Below are 22,067 nucleotides of genomic sequence, written 5' to 3'. Positions count from 1 at the left end.
GAAATGATAATATTTGGTTAAACTGGGTTAAATATATGATTAAAACTAATTTCACCTGTTTCACTTTTTAATGTGGCTGCTAGAAGATTTTAACTTACATAAGTGACACATTATTTCTAGCCTCTGAGACACTGCTGTCTCAGAGCCTAGTCCATTTTAGAGCGAAATAACCAATGTTAAGAGACCATGAGTGGGTGAATTAAGGGTTAGAGACTCTGCCTTCCAGGAGGAAAATGGATACAGCATTGCCCTAGAAGTTAGGAGATCTGAGTTCTGGTCTTGGATTTTCTGGAAACACTGTGTAGCCTTGGACAAGCACTACCGGCCTCCAGACATCAATTTGCCCATCCATCAGGCAGTTGATCACGGAGGTGAAAGTGTATGAGATTAAGTGGCTACATGGCAGAGAAAGGTTGGGAAGCCTGGTTCAACAGGACTTGTCTTCTGTTAGGCTCCAGCCTAACACTAGAGCTCCGGCCAAGAGGAGGAGGCGGCAGATATCACAGACTAGACGCCCCAAACCCAGCGCGGGGACCGTCGGCTTCCTCAGGTCGAGGCGCGACGGCGTCACTGGGGCGCGACGGCGTCGTCGGTCGGGTCCCCGCTCGAGGCGGTAGCGGCTCCGAAGGTCCCTTCGGAGAAGGCGAGTGCCGGGATAACAGAGAAGCAAGTAATCCCCGAGTCTCTTTGAGCCTCAGATCTCACTAAACCACCCTTGGCCGCACTCCCTTTTATTTCACCCGTAGAGCGCAGAAGAGCCGGGAAATAAGAATGTCCGGAGCCGAACCTCAGCGCGGCTGCGCAGAGCTTGTGCGCATCCTCGCCGAAATCCCGGCGGTTGTCTGTGACGTAACTTCCGGCGTGAGCGGCGAAAGCCGGGAGGGCGAGCGAGAGAGGGAGCAGGCAGCAGGCACAGGCAGCAGGCGGGCGGGCGGGCGGAAAGACGGCACGAAGGGAGGGAGCGAGAGAGCAGTGAGTGAGCCAGCGAGGGCGGCGGCGTCCCGAAAGCAGCCGACATTCCCGCCTCCCTCTGACCCCCTCCCCGGAGCCCACAGCGCCTCCGGTCTCCAGCGGAGCGGACACGGCCCGGCCCGGCCATGGCCTCGTTGCTGAAGGTGGATCAGGAAGTGAAGCTCAAGGTAACGGCACCGGCCCGGGCCTCCTTACCCCTCGCTTCGATCCCCGAGCAGTCTGACCGGCTCCCCACTCCCCACGGCGTCTTTGTCTCCCTGGGGACACCAGCCCTGAGCTTCCGCTCGGCTCAGCCCAGCCCCCCCACTCCCGGGACAGCATCGGGGGAGAGGATAATATGGGATGGCCTTCTGTACCCCGTCTAATAGTGGAGAGCCCGGGGAGACCTCTGCGGACACGTGGTGGACTTAAGTTCTTCAGGCCAGTGACAGCTGGAAGTCCCCCAGCCCAGCAGCGTCCCTGCCTCCGGACGCTGCTGCTGCCCCTGCCCTTGGCATCAGGCCTGCCTCGTATCCTGGGCCAGGTTTGGATGGTGGTTGACACGTTTGTGAGCTCACACCTCCCCCACCTACCTGTCTTTTGTCTGCTCTTTAAGTCAGACAGCTTCAGAACAGGGAGGGAGGGAGGGAAGACAGGCGGGTGTTGCCCTCAAGCCCGGCTTCCCTCTCCTGAGATGGAGAAATGGATCCTCAGAAAAAGAAAGTATTTGCAGTCTGGGGGCCTCTCAGCTTCTCATTACGATTACAAGGTGAGGGGAAGACAGTTGGATTTGGGTTTCCCCATCCTGCCCATACTTCTGTTGCCAGTTACTGACTTACTCATAGTGAATTGTTTTCTTTATTAATTTTAGGTTGATTCTTTCAGGGAACGGATCACAAGTGAGGTGAGTAAAATAGATAGAGAAATGAATGTTGGTTAATAGTCGGGAGTTCCCCAGAGGAGAGATACCTGTAGAGACAGACTTTCCCACAGTTACTAATTCGGTTGTATTTTCCCTCATCTTTAGGCAGAAGACTTGGTGGCAAATTTTTTCCCAAAGAAATTGTTAGAACTTGATAGTTTTTTGAAGGTGAGAAACGCTTTTCTTTTTCTCAGATTCCCCCATTTTTTTGCCCCCGGTCTTTCTGTCAAATGGGACAAATCACGTGTTAATTCTGTTTTGTTTTGTACTGTAAAGCGCTCTCATTTCTTGCCCTTTAAATGAAATACTTCTTTGTTCATCTTGAAAAAAACTAATGTTTTTGGGGTGGGCTTCTCTTTCAGGAACCAATCCTAAACATCCATGACCTAACTCAGATCCACTCAGACATGAATCTCCCAGTCCCTGACCCCATTCTTCTCACCAATAGCCATGATGGACTGGACGGTGTAAGTGTCATATATTTATCTTTGTGTTTGGAAGCAGTAGGTTCTCTGTTCATTATTCCCTGCTCAGTTTGAACATATACAGAGGGGACAGTGGGATTTGGATCTGGGAATGAGGATTCTTACAGATGTTATGACTGAAGTACACCCCCTTTAGATCCTGATTTTCATTTGTAGCATGAAGTGAATATGTTAATGTTACTCTGTTAGAGTGAGTTTAAAAATAGGACAAATAGCTACAGGTTCCCTCAGGTGATCTGGTCTGTCCCCAGGACTCTAGGCAAGACTTTTCTTACCCATTTCAGTGTCTTGAGTGTTGTTATGGAATGAACAGTTCTTCTTGCTGTGTAACTGCAGTCCTAGTCTTTGTGTATCTTTAGTGCCTAGTCTTTATCAGCTATATATCCACATTTTATTATAACACTGATGACACTGTACTGTATTGTTCTTTGTCTGCATTACTGTCTCATTGATAGAACTGGCAATTCTGGAGAGCAGAAACTATCTTAATTATCTTTGTATCCCCAGCACCTAGCATTGTTCCTGGTACATAGCAGGTGCTAAATACATGTTTGTTGATTGAATATTGCATTTCTTTGTGGAACCAGCGGATTTGTATTTATTCCCTTAATTATCCTAACTCTGCATTCAGTGCTTCATTTTTCCTGTTTTTTATAGTATCCCCCCGCCCAACTGCTTACTTTTTAAATTTTTAAAAATTTACTTATTTGGCCGTGTCGCACAGCTTGTGGGATCTTAGTTCCCCAACCAGGGATGGAACCCAGGCCTCTGGCAGTGAAAGTGCCAAGCCCTAACCACTGGACCACCAGGGAATTACCCCTAATTGCTTAATTTGTTATATTTCTTGAAAGGTTGGTCTTCCCAACTAGAGTTTAAGTTGCTTTTTGGCAAGAATCTTTTTAATTAATTAATTAATGGCTGCGTTGGGCCTTCGTTGCTGCACGCAGGCTTTCTATAGTTGTGCCGAGCGGGGGCTCCTCTTCTTTGCGGTGCACGGGCTTCTCATTGTGGTGGCTTCTTTTGTTGCAGAGCATGGGGTCTAGGCATGTGGGCTTCAGTAGTTGTGGCACGTGGGCTCTAGAGTGCAGGAGTTGTGGCACACAGGCTTAGTTGCTCACTGGCATGTGGGATCTTTCCGGACCATGGCTGGAACCCGTGTCCCCTGTATTAGCAGGCGGATTCTTAACCATTGCGCCATCAGGGAGGCCCCAAGAATCTTCTCTTAAAGCCTTGTATGTGCTTAGTAAATTGTGTGTAAATTAATAATGGGGTCGAGGAAGGGATTAAACTTGCTCGAAGGGTAGCTTATGATGGGGATGTAGGTGTCAAGCAGGCTAATTCCCATCTTTTTGTATCTTTAGCCCACTTACAAGAAGCGAAGATTGGATGAATGTGAAGAGGCCTTCCAGGGTAGGAGCTCCCTTCACTGTACCCCACCCCAGCCTTTCCTGGCCTGCAGCCCTGAGATGCAGGATGAATCTTGTGTTCTCCTGGTCAGGAAGCAGGATCTGAATTTATTTCCCAGACGTTAGCATTCCCAAGTCCTCCAAGCATTGTCATTATTTAGCACTGTAAACCTAATTTTCCAGTTAATAGGGAGGGTTTGTCTTAGTGTGGACTGCCAAGGGAGAGAGGTTGGAAGTGGCTACACATCACAGATTTTTCACAGAAGTCACAGTTCCATATCATTTTTTCCTCTTCAGTAATAGTTGGTACATTAAGTCTATAGAGCATGTTTTAATTTTTTTATTCTTCAGAGTTTTGGGATACTTTAGACACCCATTTGCTAATCCATGTGTTCTCTTTTTGATGTCGTTGGGGGTGTCAAGATTTATAGATAGAGTTGTGACAGATAAAAGGCAGAGGTCATAGCATCTCATGGGTCTGGGAAAGAGAGAAAGGGGTGGAGTGCTATGTCCTGCCTTCCATCCAAATCATTTAACCTTCCTCATGTCCCTGCCAGGAACCAAGGTGTTCGTGATGCCCAATGGGATGCTAAAAAGCAACCAGCAGCTGGTGGACATTATTGAAAAAGTGAAGCCTGAGATCCGGCTGCTGATCGAGAAATGCAACACGGTGAGGCAGGGGCTGACCCCAAATAGCCTGGCTTGAACTATGCAAGATGATGGTTATGGGGCTGGAGGCGTGGAGATGATGTGGGAATTGGAAGTCTATTTTGGCTCCTGTGCTCCTGACATCTGGCTCCAGCAGCATGAATTGTATACTTCGTGGCTTCAGTAGAAAAGGCCAAGGTCCTCATATGTATATTTTGGTCTCCTCACTCTCCAGGTCAAAATGTGGGTACAACTCCTGATTCCTAGGATAGAAGATGGGAACAACTTTGGGGTGTCCATTCAGGTAATGTGCTTGCATTAGAAACTGGAGAGGAAAGTTTGGGAGGTAATCTCATTTCCCCTGCTTTTCTGTTTTCCCTTTCTCTTTGGTCTGCCTTGGGGTGACATGGAAGTGACTTTTGACTCAGTTGTTTTTTCAGGAGGAGACAGTTGCAGAACTAAGAACTGTTGAGAGTGAAGCTGCATCTTATCTGGACCAGATATCTAGGTAGGGCTGCTTGGGCTTGGCCCAGGAATTGGGGGCTGATGAGGTGGTAAGCACTGTCCAGGGTCTCCTGCAGCTTCCTCCTCTTCTCTCTCCTTCCAGATATTATATTACAAGAGCCAAATTGGTTTCTAAAATAGCTAAATATCCCCATGTGGTAAGTAAGGGTTTTGTGGGCCGAGGGTGGAAGTGGTAGGACCGGGAGGAGTGGCTGTTCCTGGGAGGAGCCATGTGGGGACAGTCAGGCTTTGGGAACTAGCCTTTTCTCTACCCCGCTCTCAGGAGGACTATCGCCGCACCGTGACAGAGATTGATGAGAAAGAATATATCAGCCTTCGGCTCATCATATCAGAGCTAAGGAATCAGTATGTAAGTAACCTTGGTCCCTGCCCACAGTTGCTCTGGCTTCTCTTAGTTCTGGTGACCATTTTCTTGCCACTCTCTGGAGGTTGAGATGGAGGGCGGGGGTGGAGGTAAAATGAGTGGAACAAATTCTGCCCATTAGCCAAGTGTTGAGAGCTATGAGGTCATTGAAGGTATCTAGCTGGGCATCTCCCTTCTTTCTACCTCAATGGGAAAGGGCACAACATAGAATAGGGGTGAAGATGTGGGTGTTAGAGTCAGGCTTAGGTTTAGAACCAATCCTAGCTGTAATGTGTGGTCTTGGGCAAGTTTAACCTCAAACTTCAGTTAACACGTTAAAGGACCCAGTGCAATTCTTGGTATGTTTAGTGCTCAGTAAATGTAATTTATTAGACTCTTGGGTCCTGGATATACCCAGGTGTGCCTGGGGTATAAGAGAGGTAGTAGGGCAGCCATGCTGAATTCAGATTCAGGTGAGTGAGATCCAGGTTATGTGAGTGATTGCTTGGGAGTTTGTGGCGGTGTCTTATTTTCCTAGTGAGGTAGGGGTACAACAGACATGTGAGTCCATGATCCTTCTTCTCCCAGGTCACTCTACATGACATGATCCTGAAAAATATCGAGAAGATCAAACGGCCCCGGAGCAGCAATGCAGAGACACTGTACTGAGGCCAGGGCCAGGGCCAGGGGACTCTGTGAGTCTGGCTCAAGACCGACATTGCCTTGGTTTGTTACATGACTATCGTGATGGGGAAACTGGCTGGAAGTAGTAATCACCCCTCTCTCTGTTTTTAGTTAGAGCCTAATGAAACTCTCATGTAGTTCTGTGACGTGTTTACCTCTTTTTTCAGGCCTCAGGAACTCTTCTATTTCCTTCCCTAGTACCCCACGCCCCCCCGTCCTAATTTCTGGAGACCTCCAGGTGTGTGTACGCAGGATATTGGCACAAGAGTACTTGTGTTGTTTCTCCCTGGCTCCCTCCTGTGTCTTGGGCTTTGTATATTCTTCCTGTTGATGATCAGTTGGTTAGAAGCTGAGGGAACTGGAAGGAGAGTGCTAGGTGTTTTGTAGGAACTGGGGCGGAGTGTGGGGGACCAGCTCCTTTCTTCCTGATGGGAGGTTAGTGTCCCTTGACACTGTGGAACGTTGCATCCTCCCTGCCACAGTTGCCCTGGTGATGACTTCGGGTTTCCCATCTATATACATTGCACCTTGAACCTGATCATGAAAAGAAACACCTTAGACCTTCTGCCAAGTCCCTAGCTGCTTCAGATGTTTTTATAACTAGGATTTTCACATACACATATGTGCGTCATGTACACACACGTACACACATGCAGCACACACATGCCTTCCTACTCTGTTACTTGATGCCCCCCTCCCCCAAGCCCTGCCCACCCCCCCAAACCCTGTCTCTGTCTCACACTCTCTCTCTCACACACACACACACACACACACACACACACACACACACACACACACCCTGTTCAGAAAGTGTTAGGTGTCTTAGTTCTCATGCACCAGGGCCCATTGTCTCCTGGTATTGTAGCCTCTTGGTGCCCGAGGCTGGTGAGTTGGAGGACAACTGAAAGATGAGAAGCAGGGGTAGTGGGTTCCCCTTCCGCTGTGATTCGGGTCCTTTGGGGCATTTTTGCAAAGGCTGGTCCTCTGAATCCCGGTTTCCTCTTCCCAGGCCAGTTGTAAATTGGGCTGGGGGTGTCTGCAGCTGTGAGGCCAGATGCTGCTGCTTCTACTGGGTTTTCCTTTAGGGAAAAATGTTTTCTTATTTATAGTACTGTGCTTCCAGGGAAAGCGGCCACTCGTGTGTGTGTGTGTGTGCGTGCGTGCGTGCGTGCGTGCACACACATGCATGTACACATTGTGTGTATGTGGAAATCTGCTGGGCAAGTCAAAACCAGAGAAGAGTTGCCTGTCATCTCTCAAATCTTCCAGAGATGTCACTTGTTACAGCTTTTGTGTTAACCCTCATCAACCCCCACTTTTATTCTACCACTACTGGAGAGTCTGCTGGTGATTCTCTGTGTCTGTTGCTGACTTTTATTCTACCCCTGTCTCTGTCTTGCAGCCCCCAATCATATTTCCATCTGGATGCATCATTTTTCCTCCCAGTGTGCTCTAGAGAAGGAGTTAGGATGCTGTCTTCCCATGAATAGTACTCAGTAACAAACCAATTGCATTTTAGTTGGGCAACGCCCCTACCCACCCTCAGACCCCTTCCAGCTAAAATGTTCCGTCCTCCCACCATGTGTTTCTCAGTTTCCCTTTTTGTTTGTTGGATTGTTCCCATGTCCCTCCTCCTCACCTTACCACCCTTGGATCGTAATGTAAAATTCTTTTACCATGTCAAGAAATTATTAAAAATACAGGTACTTTGACCTCTTTCTAAAGCTGCAGACCCTGATGCGATGCTCTGGTGTCCAGGAACATACCCACACTTACGTGTGTGCACATTGGGATACCCACCTCCGCATATACCTCCAGCCACCCTGTTGGGTGTCTTTATACCAACTGAGCTGCCTCTTTTCTCTGGAATAATGGAAAGGCTGAGGCTTCTGCCTACCAAGAGGCAAGGGTGGGTCCTTCATTTGTCTTCAGTCTGAATTAAATGAAAGTTAGCTTTTTCCAAACCTAAGCTGCCTTCTACCCTCACAAGATCCCAGCTCCTTCCTTCTTCCTTCCTTCCTTCCTTCCTTCCCTCCCTCCCCAGTGATACCCATGAACTGCCAGTAGAGGCTGCTCTAGTTCCGTGTGTGGGGAATCACCTGGTTCAAGGCACACCCGACCCCGTCATTTTCTTTGCTCCATACTAAATGTTCCTTCTGAATAATGTCTTAAGTTTCTTGCGGAGATGCCAGGGACTCCTGGCTTTTGGTTTTCAAATGAATTGGAGGGCTATCTAGGACCTTAGCTCCCTCTGAAATAAAGTTTCCTTAACTTCCACCTTGCAGAGTAGCATTCTAGTATCCTATGATCTGGTATCTGTTGTCTCTGCAGAGAAAGGTTTAAGGTCTTGAACAAGGGAGGAACATCTGCTCTCTTCTGTTTCAGAGATCCTTACCAGTAGCTGACAATTTCTGAATGCCTACCCCGTGTCAGGCTGTTAGGCACTTTACGTGCCGATCTCATTTACTCTCCGTGAATCTCTGGGGTAGTTTTATCCCTTCTTTATAGGTGAGGACACGGAGACTTATGATAAGTAACTCCCCTCAGGTCACACAGCTTAGGGACCTGCAATTGGTGTACAAATCTGACTGCTGCACCCAGGCCTGCACCACTCCTTTCTCACCGACTAGATGGAAGAGGCCTGAGACTAGACCAGGGGCTTTTGGTCTTAGGCATCTGGCAGAACGCAGTGCTTCCTGCTGAACTGGGCAGTGGATCCTGGAAGCACTGGAGGGGAGTGCCTGCCAGGAGATAGGCAAGTGGGCAGTTAGAGTGGTTGCATGTAGTCCATGGGACTTGATTGGGCATCTGAGATTTGCATACCTCCTCAGACCCATTCTGGGTGGAAGGTAGAGTCTAGTGTATATGCAAATGCCCTCTAATCTGGTCTAAATGATGGAGATCGGTAGTGGGTACTGACCGTGCTGCTGGGAGGAGTTCAGGGATGGGGAGAGGCTATGCACGTGGAAGTAGTACCTTGAGCCAAACCACAGAACAGAAAATTGGAGCAGAATTATATAAATCAAGGTCAGAAATTTCCCGTCCAACCCACAGGGTGGAGTTTTCACTATTCCTATCCATCCTACTGAATATAAACCCTGATTTGATGTCAGTAAGCAGAAGGAGCAGCTGGCGGGACTCTCATTTCAGCTCTCGGCATTCACCATGAATCTCAAGGTAGTCCTCGTGTTCCTGGCACTGTCCCTCATTACCGTCTTTGCCCTGGCCTATGTCTTGCTGACCAGCCAACGTAGCTCCAGCCAGCCTCCCCGCTGCCCCTCTGTATCCTACAGTGCCCAGCCCTGGACACACCCTGGCCAGAGCCGGCTGTTTGCAGACCTGAGCCGAGAAGAGCTGACGGCTGTGATGAGCTTTCTGACCCAGAAGCTGGGGCCAGGCCTGGTGGATGCAGCTCAGGCCCAACCCTCAGACAACTGCGTCTTCTCGGTAGAGCTGGAGCTGCCCCCCAAGGCTGCAGCCCTGGCCCACCTGGACAGGGGGAGCCCCCCGCCTGCCCGGGAGGCACTGGCCATCGTCTTCTTTGGCGGACAACCCCAGCCCAATGTGACTGAGCTGCTGGTGGGGCCGCTGCCGCACCCCTCCTACCTGCGGGACGTGACTGTGGAGCGTCACGGGGGCCCCCTGCCCTATCACCGACGCCCCGTGCTGGGAACTGAGTCTGCCCAGATGTGGAAGCATTTGAAAGAGGTGGAGCTCCCCAAGGCACCAGTCTTCCTGGCTTCTGTCTTCAACTACAATGGTTCCACTTTGGCAGCTCTGCACGCCACCCCTCGTGGCTTGCGCTCAGGGGACCGTGCTACCTGGATAGGCCTCTACCATAACATCTCAGGTGTTGGGATTTTCCTTCACCCTGTGGGGCTCGAGCTGCTGCTGGACCACAGGGCCTTGGACCCTGCCCGCTGGGCTGTCCAGCAGGTCTTCTACCTTGGGCACTACTATGCAGACTTGGGTCAGCTGGAATGGGAGTTTAAGGCTGGCCGGCTGGAAGTGGTTAGAGTCCCTCTGCCCCTGCCAGATGGGGCCTCATCGCTGCGATCGCGGGTCTCCCCAGGTCCTCTTCCCCCTCTTCAGTTCTCACCTCAGGGCTCCCGGTACAGTGTGCAAGGGAACCTAGTGGCGTCCTCCCTTTGGACGTTTACCTTTGGCCATGGGGTGTTCAGTGGCATGAGGATTTTTGATGTTCGGTTCAAGGGTGAGCGAGTGGCCTATGAAGTCAGTGTCCAGGAGTGTGTTTCTATCTATGGTGCCGATTCACCCAAGACAATGATGACCCGATACCTGGATAGCAGCTATGGACTTGGCCATCACAGCCGGGGCTTGGTGCGGGGAGTGGACTGCCCCTATCAGTCTACCATGGTGGACATCCACGTATTAGTGGGCAAAGGGGCAGTCCAGCTGCTCCCGGGGGCTGTGTGTGTGTTTGAGGAGGCCCAGGGACTACCCCTCCGCAGGCACCACAGTCACCTTCAGAGTCATTTCTATGGTGGTCTGGCTGGCTCGGCCCTTGTAGTCAGGTCTGTGTCCTCTGTAGGCAACTATGACTACATTTGGGACTTTGTATTGCACCCAAATGGGGCGCTTGAAGGGCGGGTCCATGCCACGGGCTACATCAACACAGCTTTCCTGAGCGGGGGCGAGGAGAGCCTCCTCTTTGGGAACCGCGTTGGGGCGAGAGTGCTGGGGGCGGTGCACACGCATGCCTTCCACTTCAAGCTGGACCTGGATGTGGCAGGTGAGTGCCCAGGGGATGAGGATTGAGCGTTGGGGTGGGCCAGAGGGAAGGGAGACCCGCACATCAAGCCGGGAGAGGCAAGAGGGTGGCGTTCCAGCACCACAATTTATTGTGGCAACAGCAGGGACTGATCTGACTGTATTCGACTGCAGTCAGCCTGAATACTGGGCTTATTGGGTATTTGGAAAAAGGTAGAGAGTGTTCCCCCGCCCAGCCCCTCTGACCCGCTGCAATTGTGAAACCAAATGTAATGGCTGCGCTGTACCAGCTGGCTGCCTTAGCCTGTCTGTGGGTGGTGAACTTGCCCTGCCTGTCTGAGGCTGGACACGGCTGGAGCTGGGGCTCTGAGTTCTTCCTCATTCTGAGAGTCAGTGGAGGTGGGGAAAGCTGGGGCCTGAACAGAGATAGGGAGTAGTCTGTGTAAAGAGCTTCCTCAGAGTGGAGGTGGTCCTGGGGCCTGAGAAAAGGAGGTGCTAGCTGGGGCCTGCTCCGCAGGATTTCAGACAACTGAGATTACGAGACAGGGGCCCCATCCGCCTCCTGGGGAGGACCGTCCCATTCCTGCCAGCACGTGTCATCGCGGTGGGCTCTCTGGTGACGTGGCAGGCATGCGATAGGCTTGCTGCAAGCGTAGGAAGGGATTTCTCAAGTCGGGCTCCAAGCACAAAGGGGACCTAAAGCTCCTGACAGATTTTTGTCCAGAACAAAATAATTAACTTATCAAGTTAGACTGTTAGGCCCAGAAAGAAAATTAGGAATCCGTCAGACCCTCTCCATTTTTCAGTTACGGAAACTAAGGAGGGTGGGGGGAGATGGGTCGGGAAGTGGCTGCCCAAGTGTAGCGCACTGTGACTCTGCATATTTCTTGTGAAACAAACACTTCCATAGTCTCCTGAGTGTAAAGATGGCGTGTGTGTGCGCTGGGCGGGTGGAGGGGGGAGAGCTAGGAAAACAGCATGATTGAAATGCTATTTTAAATCATGCGTTTTAACTAGGTTATTCTTGGACATATTTGGAATATGACTATTTTCTGACTTGAAGTCTTCTTTCCAGCATTTTGGCGTTGAAGAGCCTTGTCTTAGGACATAAAATCAAATCACATGTATTGGACCAGCGTGCAGTGCGGGCTGGTGCTGTGGGCCAGAGCGTCTGTGTCAGGCCCCTGCGCGCAGGACAGCTGGCAGGGGCACTGGCTTCAGGAGAGTTCCCTGTGTGCCAGCACATTCGTATGAGTCATGCCAAAAGGAACTAGCAGTCCTAACCTGCAGAAAGAGTATAAGAGTTCCAGGGATCGCCCAGACAATTTAAAGATACGAATCTACTTCCTTGTAAAAAAGACAAAGTGATACCTGCCGTATTGAGAAAAAAATCAAAGTCTCAGAGCCAGGAGGAGTATGCAGGGCACCACGGAAGGGGATTGGGTTTTTCCATCCGGCTTCTCCAAGACAAATATCCCTTTCATAGTTAGAAGAATGTTATTAGCCACCTGTGTGTGCTTTTACATTTATAGAGCTCAGCCACAGAACAGCTTTTCTTATGCCCATTGTAGCGATTCACCAAGTGAGAATCAGAGAAGCAAATAATTGGTCCAAAGTATATTGGGTAGACCAGTGCCAATAGAACTTTCTGCAATGATGGAATGTTACATGTCTGCCTTGTCCGATATGTTAGCCGCTAGCCACGTGTAGCTATTGAGCACTTGGAATATAGATAGTGTGACTGAGGAACTGAATTTTTAAATTGAAGGAGCCACTTGTGACCGGTGGTAACTGTGTTGGACAGGGCAAGTTCAAAGAAGGGGGCTAGCTCTCAAGTCCAGACCTGACTCCCAGCGCAGAGCTGATGAGCTCTGCTGTCCTTTGTCAGGCCAGTGCAGGGGGCATCACGGAGAAAACAAGGGACCTGTCTCACCTGCTGTGGAACTCCTCTCCCTCCCCTCACCCTGGCAGGGCTGAAAAACTGGGTGGTAGCTGAAGACGTGGTGTTTAAACCTGTGGCAGCCCCTTGGAGTCCGGAGCACCAACTGCAGCGCCCACAGCTGACTCGGCAGGTCCTGGGAAGGGAGGACCTGACAGCTTTTTTCTTGGGGAACCCCCTTCCCCGCTACCTTTACTTGGCTAGTAACCAGACTAATTCCTGGGGTCACCAGCGCGGGTACCGAATCCAGATCCACAGCCCTCTTGGCATACACATGCCCCTGGACAGCGACATGGAGAGGGCCCTCAGCTGGGGGAGGTGAGGAGGGCCCTGGGCACTGGGTGGTAGGGAAGGACTGGTCCCCTTCCCATCCCAGTTCTTGAAGACCCCAACTCACTAAGCTCGATCACTCACCCCTGGACCTCTTCTCAGATCCAAGTAGATATGGGACGGGAATGGTCTCACACAGAATCTGATCCAAAGGATTTCTGGGCTGGTAAAGACCCTTGACATTTTCTGACACCACCTTCCTACAACATTCCTGGTCAGATACCAGCTTGTGGTGACCCGGAGGAAGGAGGAGGAGTCACAGAGCAGCAGCATCTATTACCAGAATGACATCTGGACACCCACTACAGCCTTTGCTGACTTCATCAACAATGAGACCCTGTTAGGAGAGGTTGGTAGCCCTAGGGGCAGGGGAAAGGAGCTCCCCTAAGCCTGGTGTCTTGGCTGCCTGGCCCCTGGCTGTAGGATGGAGGGAATGGTAGATTTCCAGTTCTTAGATTAGGGGCCAGCCAGGGAGTTCCCTGATGACCAACATGGGTCATCCCTCCTGGGGGTGAGATTAGCCCTGGGACCACCCTACAGCTTCTCACATGGATTACCACACCTGTTATTTGGGCCTGCGGCTGGGCAGAGGTGGAAGCAGGGCTGAGACGAGATTGGGGATTGTGGCTGAGGGGGGGTTCTCTGGGTCTCGCCTCCAAAGTCTCCAGTTCTTCCTCTTCCTGCAGGACCTGGTGGCTTGGGTTACAGCCAGCTTCCTGCACATCCCTCACGCTGAGGATGTCCCCAACACAGTGACTCTGGGGAACAAAGTTGGCTTCTTGCTCCGACCCTATAACTTCTTTGATGAGGACCCCTCCATCTTCTCCCCTGGCAGCGTCTACTTTGAGAAGGGCCAGGATGCTGGACTCTGCAGTGTCAATCATGTGGCCTGCATCCCCCACCTGGCGGCCTGTGTCCCGGACCTGCCGCCTTTCTCTTACCAAGACTTGTAGCCCTGAGTGTGTGGTGGGACATGGGCAGGGCGGAGAGGGGGTGCCAAGACATGTACCTTCCTCTCTGTTTCCACTTCCTGCTCCCCTGACACTCGACCCTTGGAAACCGCCTCCTACCACGTAAACCCCCATATATCCTTTGGTTAATTCTTATTTCCAGTTCACTTTTTAAAAATGATGAATTTATACAAATGACGTTGATATTAAAATACTCAAGCTAAAACACCACAAATCCTACCACTCAGAAACAACATTCACATTTGGTGAATGTTATACCGGACATTTCTTTAATGCATGTGCATTGAAGTGGAAGAATAGATAGAATTTTGTAAAAACTGATGGTGTGTGTAATTTATAATAAAAAGTATCACAAGACTTTTACTTGGATTTCTTCTCTTTGACTTTTGAAGTATCTAGAATCCCCCAGAGAATATTAAGGACTCTGGCCAAGGAAATTAGCCATGGAGGAGAGGGGGCAAGGGGGGCAGACCTGGCCAAGAAATGCTGCATGGGAAGCTGAAGAGCTGGGGGTGGGGTTTCCTTGGAAGGAGGACAATAGTTCCAAGTTGCAGGAAAGGGAACATCTGGCCCTGAGAAATGGGCGCTGGGGAAAGAAGTGGGGCGGAGGGGAAAGAGGGGCTCCTCCTCCCCGGCATTTCTGTGCATGTCAGCGCGTGTCTGTGCTCAGGCTGGTCAGCTGCGTTCGTTTGAAATCCCCACCACCCCTTCGTCCTAACCCAGCGCTCCCCTGTCCCAACCCTGACCCAGAGAGCAGAATGTGAGTTGGAGCCTGGAACACAAAGCCATGTAAGGTCTGTGGAAATCACTGCTGCCCTGCCTCAGGCCCGCCTCCCAACCCCAGCCCGCTCCGCCCCCCTCCCCAGCCTTCCCATGCTTTTCCCATCCTCAGTCTCCATTGCACCGCAATACTGAGAACCTCAGCCAGAGTCTAGGAGCCCCCAGTACAGGGAGCAAAAGGGACCCTCTTCTGCTGGACTGAGAATACAAGTCTCCACTTTGGTTCAATCCTCTGTCTCTATGTTCATGGGACAATGAACCAGAAGACCACCCTGGTGCTCCTCGCTCTGGCTGTCATCACCATCTTTGCCCTGGTGTGTGTCTTGCTAGCTGGCAGGGGAGGAGATGGTGGTGAACACAGCCTGCCTCCCTTCTGCCCCTCTGTATCACCAAGTGCCCAGCCCTGGACACACCCTGGCCAGAGCCGGCTGTTTGCAGACCTGAGCCGAGAAGAGCTGATGGCTGTGATGAGCTTTCTGACCCAGAAGCTGGGACCAGGCCTGGTGGATGCAGCTCAGGCCCAACCCTCAGACAACTGCGTCTTCTCGGTGGAGCTGGAGCTGCCCCCCAAGGCTGCAGCCCTGGCCCACCTGGACAGGGGGAGCCCCCCGCCTGCCCGGGAGGCACTGGCCATCGTCTTCTTTGGCGGACAACCCCAGCCCAATGTGACTGAGCTGCTGGTGGGGCCGCTGCCGCACCCCTCCTACCTGCGAGATGTGACTGTGGAGCGTCACGGGGGCCCCCTGCCCTATCACCGACGCCCCATGCTCATGCGAGAGTACCTGGACATAGACCAGATGATCTTCAACACAGAGCTGCCCCAGGCTGCTGGTCTCCTCCACCACTGCTGCTTCTACAAGCACCAAGGAGGGAACCTGGTGACCATGACCACAGCCCCCCGTGGCTTGCAATCAGAGGACAGGGCCACCTGGTTCGGCCTCTACTACAACATCTCAGGGGCTGGGTTCTTCCTGCACCCCATAGGTTTGGAGCTTCTGGTAGACCACAAGGCTCTGGACCCTGCTCGCTGGACCATCCAGAAGGTGTTCTTTCAAGGCCGCTACTATGAGAGTCTGGCCCACCTGGAGGAGCAGTTTGAGGCCGGCCTGGTGAATGTGGTGGTGATCCCAGACAACGGCACAGGTGGGTCCTGGTCCCTGAAGTCCAAGGCGCCTCCGGGTCCGGCTCCCCCTCTGCAGTTCCATCCCCAGGGCCCCCGCTTCAGTGTCCAGGGGAGTCGAGTGGCCTCCTCACTGTGGACTTTCTCCTTTGGCCTCGGAGCTTTCAGTGGTCCAAGGATCTTTGACATCCGATTCCAGGGAGAACGGCTGGCTTACGAGATCAGCCTCCAAGAGGCCTTGGCTGTCTATGGTGGAAATTCCCCAGCGGCAATGCTGACCCACTATATGGATGGCAGCTTTGGCATGGGCAAGTACTCCACACCCCTGACTCGTGGGGTGGACTGCCCCTATCTGGCCACCTACGTGGACTGGCACTTCCTTTTGGAGTCCCAAGCCCCCAAGACACTACCTGATGCCTTTTGTGTGTTTGAGCAGAACCAGGGCCTGCCCCTGAGGCGACACCACTCAGATTTTCACTCCCACTATTTTGGGGGCCTTGTGGAGACAGTGCTGGTCTTCAGATCTGTGTCGACCTTGCTCAACTACGACTATGTGTGGGATATGGTCTTCCACCCCAATGGGGCCATCGAAGTCAAATTCCATGCCACAGGCTACATCAGCTCAGCGTTCCTCTTTGGAGCTGCCCGAAGATACGGAAACCAGGTTGGGAAGCACACACTGGGCACCGTCCACACCCACAGTGCCCACTACAAGGTGGATCTGGACGTGGGAGGTAAGACATCCTGGCGGAGGCCAGGATCCCAGATAGGGGGCTGAAGGGTTGTCTTTGTTTGCTTTGTGTTTGTTGGAGGTTTTCCAGGAAAGGAAGATCTGAGCATGAGTATATGTTTTGGAGTTTCATGCTTCCTCTTTTGCTGGATGGGAGAGAGTTGGCTGCCGAATTTTACTGAGATCTTAGCTCATTGGCTGGGTACAGAGCTGCCACCCACCCTCTACATGACCTCATCAGAAAATCTTGGGAAACAGCTAAGCTCAGAGAAGAGGCAGGATCCAGGCTAAGGGTCCCCTTTGCCCTCTTCCCTCCCTGGCACTTATATGGGCCCCACTTCAGTGAGGCAGCCATTTGCTTTTCAGCTTATCTGTGTCTGGCCTGCAGTTGTAGGTATTGGGGAGGATCTGTTTGCATTTTGCAGAGTCCCTGGCACCTGCAGGCCAATCGTGGAACGCCCCCGGGGGATACATTTCCCTGGGAGGTGGACCTTTCTCCTCCCTGAATTTCCATCTCTGGGCACAATACACTTAAGTGTGAGGGGTAGAGTGGATACTGTGGAATATTCCAGATAGTTCCTGGAGTTGGTGGTCACAGAGAGCCAAGGGTTACATGATGCCTCGGAGTCTTGGTCATTTCACTGTCATTCCCCACACTGAGTTCACCAGATTTTTTTCTGCCTCTGAAATATCTCCAACCCCTCGCTTGGCCCCGCTACCGGCCCCCTGTGGGCACCAGCCCTCTCTCTGCTGCTTCGACTCTTCTTCCTCTCAGATCCATGGTTCACCCTGCACTCAGAGGGGCCTACCAGCCCATGCCAGCCTGCTCCCTTACACACTTCCCACTTTCCCCATCACCTATAGGATCCTGTCCACAGAAGGACCTACGAGGCCCTTCCCTTCAGAGGACAGCTACTGCCTGCCTTTCACATTCTTCCCCGTGTAGCTTAAGACACACACCCGCCCTGTCCCTGGACATGCGCACCACATGTGACAGTCACGCTTCTTTGCTTTTGCTCCTGTTTTGTCCCTGTCTAGAATGCCCTGCCATGTCACCTCTGCTGGTGACATCCCCTAAGGCCAGGCTGAAAAGTGGCCCAGGAAGCCCTCTATTCTTGCCTGTACCCGTGTTCCTCTAACCTTCAATCTGGAATGGGCTCCTCTCACACTACAGTCCCTTCAGGGCTTGGCCTCTCTGGGGCTTCTGTGAGAGCAGGAGGGTAAGGATGTTGTTTCATTCATCAGTGTGTCCCCAGTGCTGAGCACAGGCCTCTCCGCTAATGAGTGTGAAAGGATGAAGGAATGAAATCCTTGAAGAAATATGTCACAGGTCAACAGGTGTGGCTGAAAGATTGGGGAGAGAAGCAGGGGGCACACTCAGTCTGGCTTTCTCTTTGGCCCCCACTCTGAAACCAGGTGGGGACAGAGTCCGGGGGCGGCGGGGGGCAGCTGCGTGACCAGCCCTCTCTCCCCCCCTTCCCCCCCCACCCTTCCCCCCACCTACACTCCACCCCTGCAGGACTGGAGAACTGGGTCTGGGCTGAGGACATGGCTTTTGTCCCTACGGCGGTACCCTGGAGCCCCAAGCACCAGATACAGAGGCTGCAGGTGACCCGGAAGCTGCTGGAGACGGAGGAGCAGGCCGCCTTCCCCCTGGGAGGTCCCTCCCCTCGCTACCTGTACCTGGCCAGCAATCACAGCAACAAGTGGGGGCACCCGAGGGGCTACCGCATCCAGACAGTCAGCTTTGCTGGGGAGCCCCTGCCCCAGAACAGCTCCATGGAGAGAGCCTTGAGCTGGGCAAGGTGGGTGATGGGGTGCGGTATGCGTGTGGGGTGGGGGAGGGGATGAGAGTGAGAAGGGAATGTTGGGAGGGGCAACTGGGAACTCAGTTCAGACTGTACACGAGATAAGTGAGGTAAGAGCTCAAAAAGGATTTCCTGGTTATCCAAAGGCCCACAGTGGATACATGGTCCCCTTGGAAGGCTAAAGCCCAGGTGGGAAAAGTATTTTCTGTTTGGGAGGGGGCATATTGTGAAATGGCAAGGGATAAACAGGAGGCCATGGAATGATGTTGGGCCACCCACCAGGGTGGCGTCAGAGTGACTGTGTGGACGAGATGGGAATGCTGAGGTCCATGGGCTCGGCTCCCTTCCATGACGATCAGGCATGGAGGCCTGACCAGAGCATCTCTAGGTACCAGCTGGCTGTGACCCAGCGGAAGGAGGCGGAGCCCCGCAGCAGCAGCATCTTCAATCAGAATGACCCCTGGGCCCCCACCGTGGACTTTGCTGACTTCATCAACAATGAGACCATAGCTGGAGAGGTCAGCCGGCTGTGGGAGGCTGAGGGAGGGGTTCGGGGACACAGAGATGAGCCCCACCTCCTCTTGGGGAGGTCCCTGAAAACCATCTCCTCAAGGACGGAGCTGACTCCTGCCTTCTGTGCTTTTGTGGCTCTGATCATTACCTGCTGAGGGAATCTTCCCAAGCTGGAAGTTCATTTGCACACAGTGGCTGAGGCTCCAGCCTATCCTCAAGACTCTACAGCTCTCTAAGTCTCAGCGTCGTGGACTGAGTCCTTTAAGGGCCCCAGGACTCAGGAGGGCTGGAAGTGACCAGGGAAGACCACATCTCTTATATCGAAAGCTTCTCTGTTGCTGGCTTGACCATTAAAGGATTAATTTCCAAGTTAATTTCTGCCTCCCAAACCCTGATATTCCCTCTTCATCCTCCTTCTCTCAGAGTTTGGGAGCTCTCGTTGAGTCAGGGGAAAGGAGCTGAAGTTGCCCGTGGGTGTCATCATTCCTCTGGGGGTGTGTAGGCTGATGGTGATGTCATGGGGAATGTCAGATGATGGAGGGTGCAGGCTGGGATGGGAGGCAGGTGTTGCTCCGAATATGAAATCGACCATTTATGCGTTGATTTCTGGACTAGTAGGAAAAATGTTTGAAGACTTAAAATCCTCTTGAGCAAAGGTGGGCTGCCAAAGTGAATCCTGGGGGAGGCGGACGTGCGCTTAGCAAAGCCAGACCTCATGATCCTCTTTCTTCGCCCCCTTAGGACTTGGTGGCCTGGGTGACAACCGGTTTCCTGCACATCCCCCATGCAGAGGACATTCCCAACACAGTGACTGTGGGGAACAGCGTGGGCTTCTTCCTCCGACCCTACAACTTCTTTGACCAGGACCCCTCCTTCGATTCTGCTGACTCCGTCTACTTCCGGGAGGACCAGGATGCTGGGGCCTGTGAGGTCAACCGTCTGGCTTGCCTCCCCCAGGCTGCGGCCTGTGCCCCCCACCTCCCTGCCTTCTCCCACGCGGGCTTCTCCCACAACTAGGTGGATGGGGAATGTGGTTGGGACCCCAGTGCCAGGGAGTGTGGGGAGGGGAGGGGATGGGCACTGGGCAGGGCGGCCTATGTCTTCTCCCTCATCACATCCTGGGGGTCTTCTTTCTCCCATCGTCCTCCCTTCCCTCCCCCTTCCTTCTGGAAGCATCCCGAGTCTGTGATGCCTGACACAGGGGGCTCTCAACTCTGTTGACCCCAGACCTGCGAAGTTCCTCTTGCAGAGAGGAAAGGAATGGGCAGCCAGGAGCTTGGAGTCGTGGTTAAACTTTCCAGAAGACTCCTGTTTGGGGTGGTTTTTGTTTTGTTTCCTTTTATTTTTGCTTTCTGGGTTTCCCAAATCTTCTTAGCCATCCCAGGTTTCTCTTGAGACTCCTGAGTCCTCACTTGGCAGGTGAGGATGGGGGGCTCTGCCATGGGGGTAAGCACCAGAAGCCGTGGGGCAGGGTTCCTGCCAGGCCCGCGAATCTAGGAATCAAGCTGGAAGGGGCGCTTTGGCCCACGTTTCCTCCTCTCTCTCTCCCCTCTTGCCTAGCCTCCCCCAGTTCCCACCTGTTCTTATATCCCGGGATTTCCCTCCCAGCCCTGAGGGGATGTTACCCAGCCCTCATTTCTCACCTCTGGTCTCCTCTCCTGGTTCTAAGCCTGTGGAAGTCTCCAAATGCAAGGGACATCTAGTTTGAGAGGACAGTCCCCGTCTGTGTCGCTGTGTCTGGGAGCTGCCCCTACCCCCAGTCCTGGGGCAGGATGTGTTTCCCCACAGTTCTTTCTGCCCATTTGTATAGGCCTGCCTTGCATTCTCTAGCAGAGGATGGTCATGGAGACAGCAGCAGCTCAAGTTAGCACTTTAGATGGCTTTGCGGGTGCAGTGGTAATGAGGAGTGGTCATTTTGTGCCAAGTCTGTGCGTGACCAGTGCCCTCTGTCCTCTGCGGTAGCCAATATGGGAGGCTGGGTGGACACCAAGGATGAGAAGCAGGAAGACCAGGGATTCCAGTCATAGGGCCAGGGGTCCAATCACGTGTGAGCATGCAAATGAGCCAAGGCCTCTGGGGGTGGAGCCTCCCTGGCAGGTTGTCCCTGTGGAGGGGTGGGTGGGAGCAGTCTGGACTGGGGGTCCCTCTACAAAGAGCCAGAGATGGGAAACAGCAGAACTGTCGTCCCACAAAGACTGATTAAATAAATTCTGATGCAGCCTTACCAAGCAATACTACACAGCTGTAAAACTAATTATATCTCTTTATAGGGAATAATCTTCCAATGAACAAGGAGAGGCAAAGAAGTGTGTATAGGGCACTTCCATTTGTGTTTTACAGGGAAGGATCATATAAATACATATTTTCATATCTTATAGATGCATATTCAGAAGACACGGGTAACACTGGTTGCCTCTGTGGAGGGGAACCAGGAAGCTGGGACAGAGGAGGGAGGAGACTTAGTACTATATACCCTTTTTTTTTTTTTTTTTTTTTGCGGTACGCGGGCCTCTCACTGCCGTGGCCTCTCCCGTTGCGGAGCACAGGCTCCGGACGCGCAGGCTCAGCGGCCGTGGCTTATGGGCCCAGCCGCTCCACGGCATGTGGGATCCTCCCGGACCGGGGCACGAACCCGCGTCCCCGGCATCGGCAGGCGGACTCTCAACCACTGCGCCACCAGGGGAGCCCCTATATACCCTTTTGTACGTTTGAATTTTGAACCATGTGACTGTATTACCTATTCATTTATTATTATTCAAATAATAAATGGGCCCAAACAACACCTGACTTCTTTTTTAAAACTGACTTGTCTTTTAGGAAGGGGTTGGGGTAGGGGGGAAGGGTAGAGTGAGTTAAGAGATAGCCCCAGGGACTCAATTTTCTCAAGTATTTGAGACCCAGAGAAATGGGTGTGGCCTCTGGTAACTGCTTTGCCTCCTCTTGCCTGTACATCTCCAAGAAAATGTTAAACCTCAGTCAATGTCTCTTTTGTTCTCTCTCACTCCCTCTCCCTGTCTCTCTCTCTCTCTTAGAAGTAGGGGCGTTGAGAAGCACAGGGGAGGGGTGACTTCTGCCTGCTGGAAGCCCAGGCCAGGCTAGGAGGTGAAATGCAGGAAACAGATTTCAGACGCTGCTCAGCTTCTGACCAGAGGGAGATCATATCCAGGGAGCACAGCCAGCA

At 52.4% G+C, this 22,067-nt stretch overlaps 3 protein-coding genes across 7 annotated transcripts; all 3 read left to right on the top strand.

Moving 5' to 3' along the window:
* The first annotated feature begins 853 nt into the window (after positions 1–853).
* On the top strand, positions 854–6,101 carry PSME3 (proteasome activator subunit 3). 3 transcript variants are annotated; one of them, XM_065897211.1, is made up of 11 exons: positions 854–1,139; positions 1,823–1,855; positions 1,979–2,041; positions 2,236–2,340; positions 3,720–3,768; positions 4,322–4,434; positions 4,648–4,716; positions 4,853–4,920; positions 5,020–5,074; positions 5,200–5,286; positions 5,869–6,101. In XM_065897211.1, the coding sequence occupies exons 1-11, from the start codon at positions 1,098–1,100 to the stop codon at positions 5,947–5,949; spliced, it is 765 nt and encodes a 254-aa protein (XP_065753283.1). In that variant the 5' UTR covers positions 854–1,097; the 3' UTR covers positions 5,950–6,101. The 3 variants fall into 3 exon arrangements, with proteins under 3 accessions (XP_065753283.1, XP_065753281.1, XP_065753282.1); XM_065897209.1 differs by having other exon boundaries at positions 1,098–1,139; positions 4,600–4,716; positions 5,869–5,949; XM_065897210.1 differs by lacking the exon at positions 854–1,139 and adding an exon at positions 1,646–1,720 and having other exon boundaries at positions 5,869–5,949.
* A 3,028-nt stretch (positions 6,102–9,129) lies between these two features.
* AOC2 (amine oxidase copper containing 2) lies at positions 9,130–14,302 on the top strand. Its single transcript, XM_065897185.1, has 4 exons — positions 9,130–10,717; positions 12,667–12,952; positions 13,184–13,313; positions 13,651–14,302. Exons 1-4 carry the CDS (start codon positions 9,130–9,132, stop codon positions 13,915–13,917), a joined length of 2,271 nt encoding a protein of 756 aa, XP_065753257.1. The 3' UTR covers positions 13,918–14,302.
* A 667-nt stretch (positions 14,303–14,969) lies between these two features.
* Positions 14,970–20,107, top strand: AOC3 (amine oxidase copper containing 3). 3 transcript variants are annotated; one of them, XM_065897183.1, is made up of 5 exons: positions 14,970–16,569; positions 18,085–18,370; positions 18,762–18,891; positions 19,628–19,816; positions 20,069–20,107. In XM_065897183.1, exons 1-5 carry the CDS (start codon positions 14,970–14,972, stop codon positions 20,105–20,107), a joined length of 2,244 nt encoding a protein of 747 aa, XP_065753255.1. The 3 variants fall into 3 exon arrangements, with proteins under 3 accessions (XP_065753255.1, XP_065753256.1, XP_065753254.1); XM_065897184.1 differs by lacking the exon at positions 20,069–20,107 and having other exon boundaries at positions 18,085–18,305; positions 18,769–18,891; positions 19,628–19,903; XM_065897182.1 differs by lacking the exon at positions 20,069–20,107 and having other exon boundaries at positions 19,628–19,903.
* Positions 20,108–22,067: the final 1,960 nt, after the last annotated feature.

The sequence above is a fragment of the Phocoena phocoena genome, chromosome 19, assembly GCF_963924675.1.
Source record: "Phocoena phocoena chromosome 19, mPhoPho1.1, whole genome shotgun sequence".
Classification (NCBI taxonomy): domain Eukaryota; kingdom Metazoa; phylum Chordata; class Mammalia; order Artiodactyla; family Phocoenidae; genus Phocoena; species Phocoena phocoena.
The sequence above is the reverse complement of the archived record's forward strand: the minus strand, read 5'-3'. Positions and strand labels throughout refer to the sequence as shown.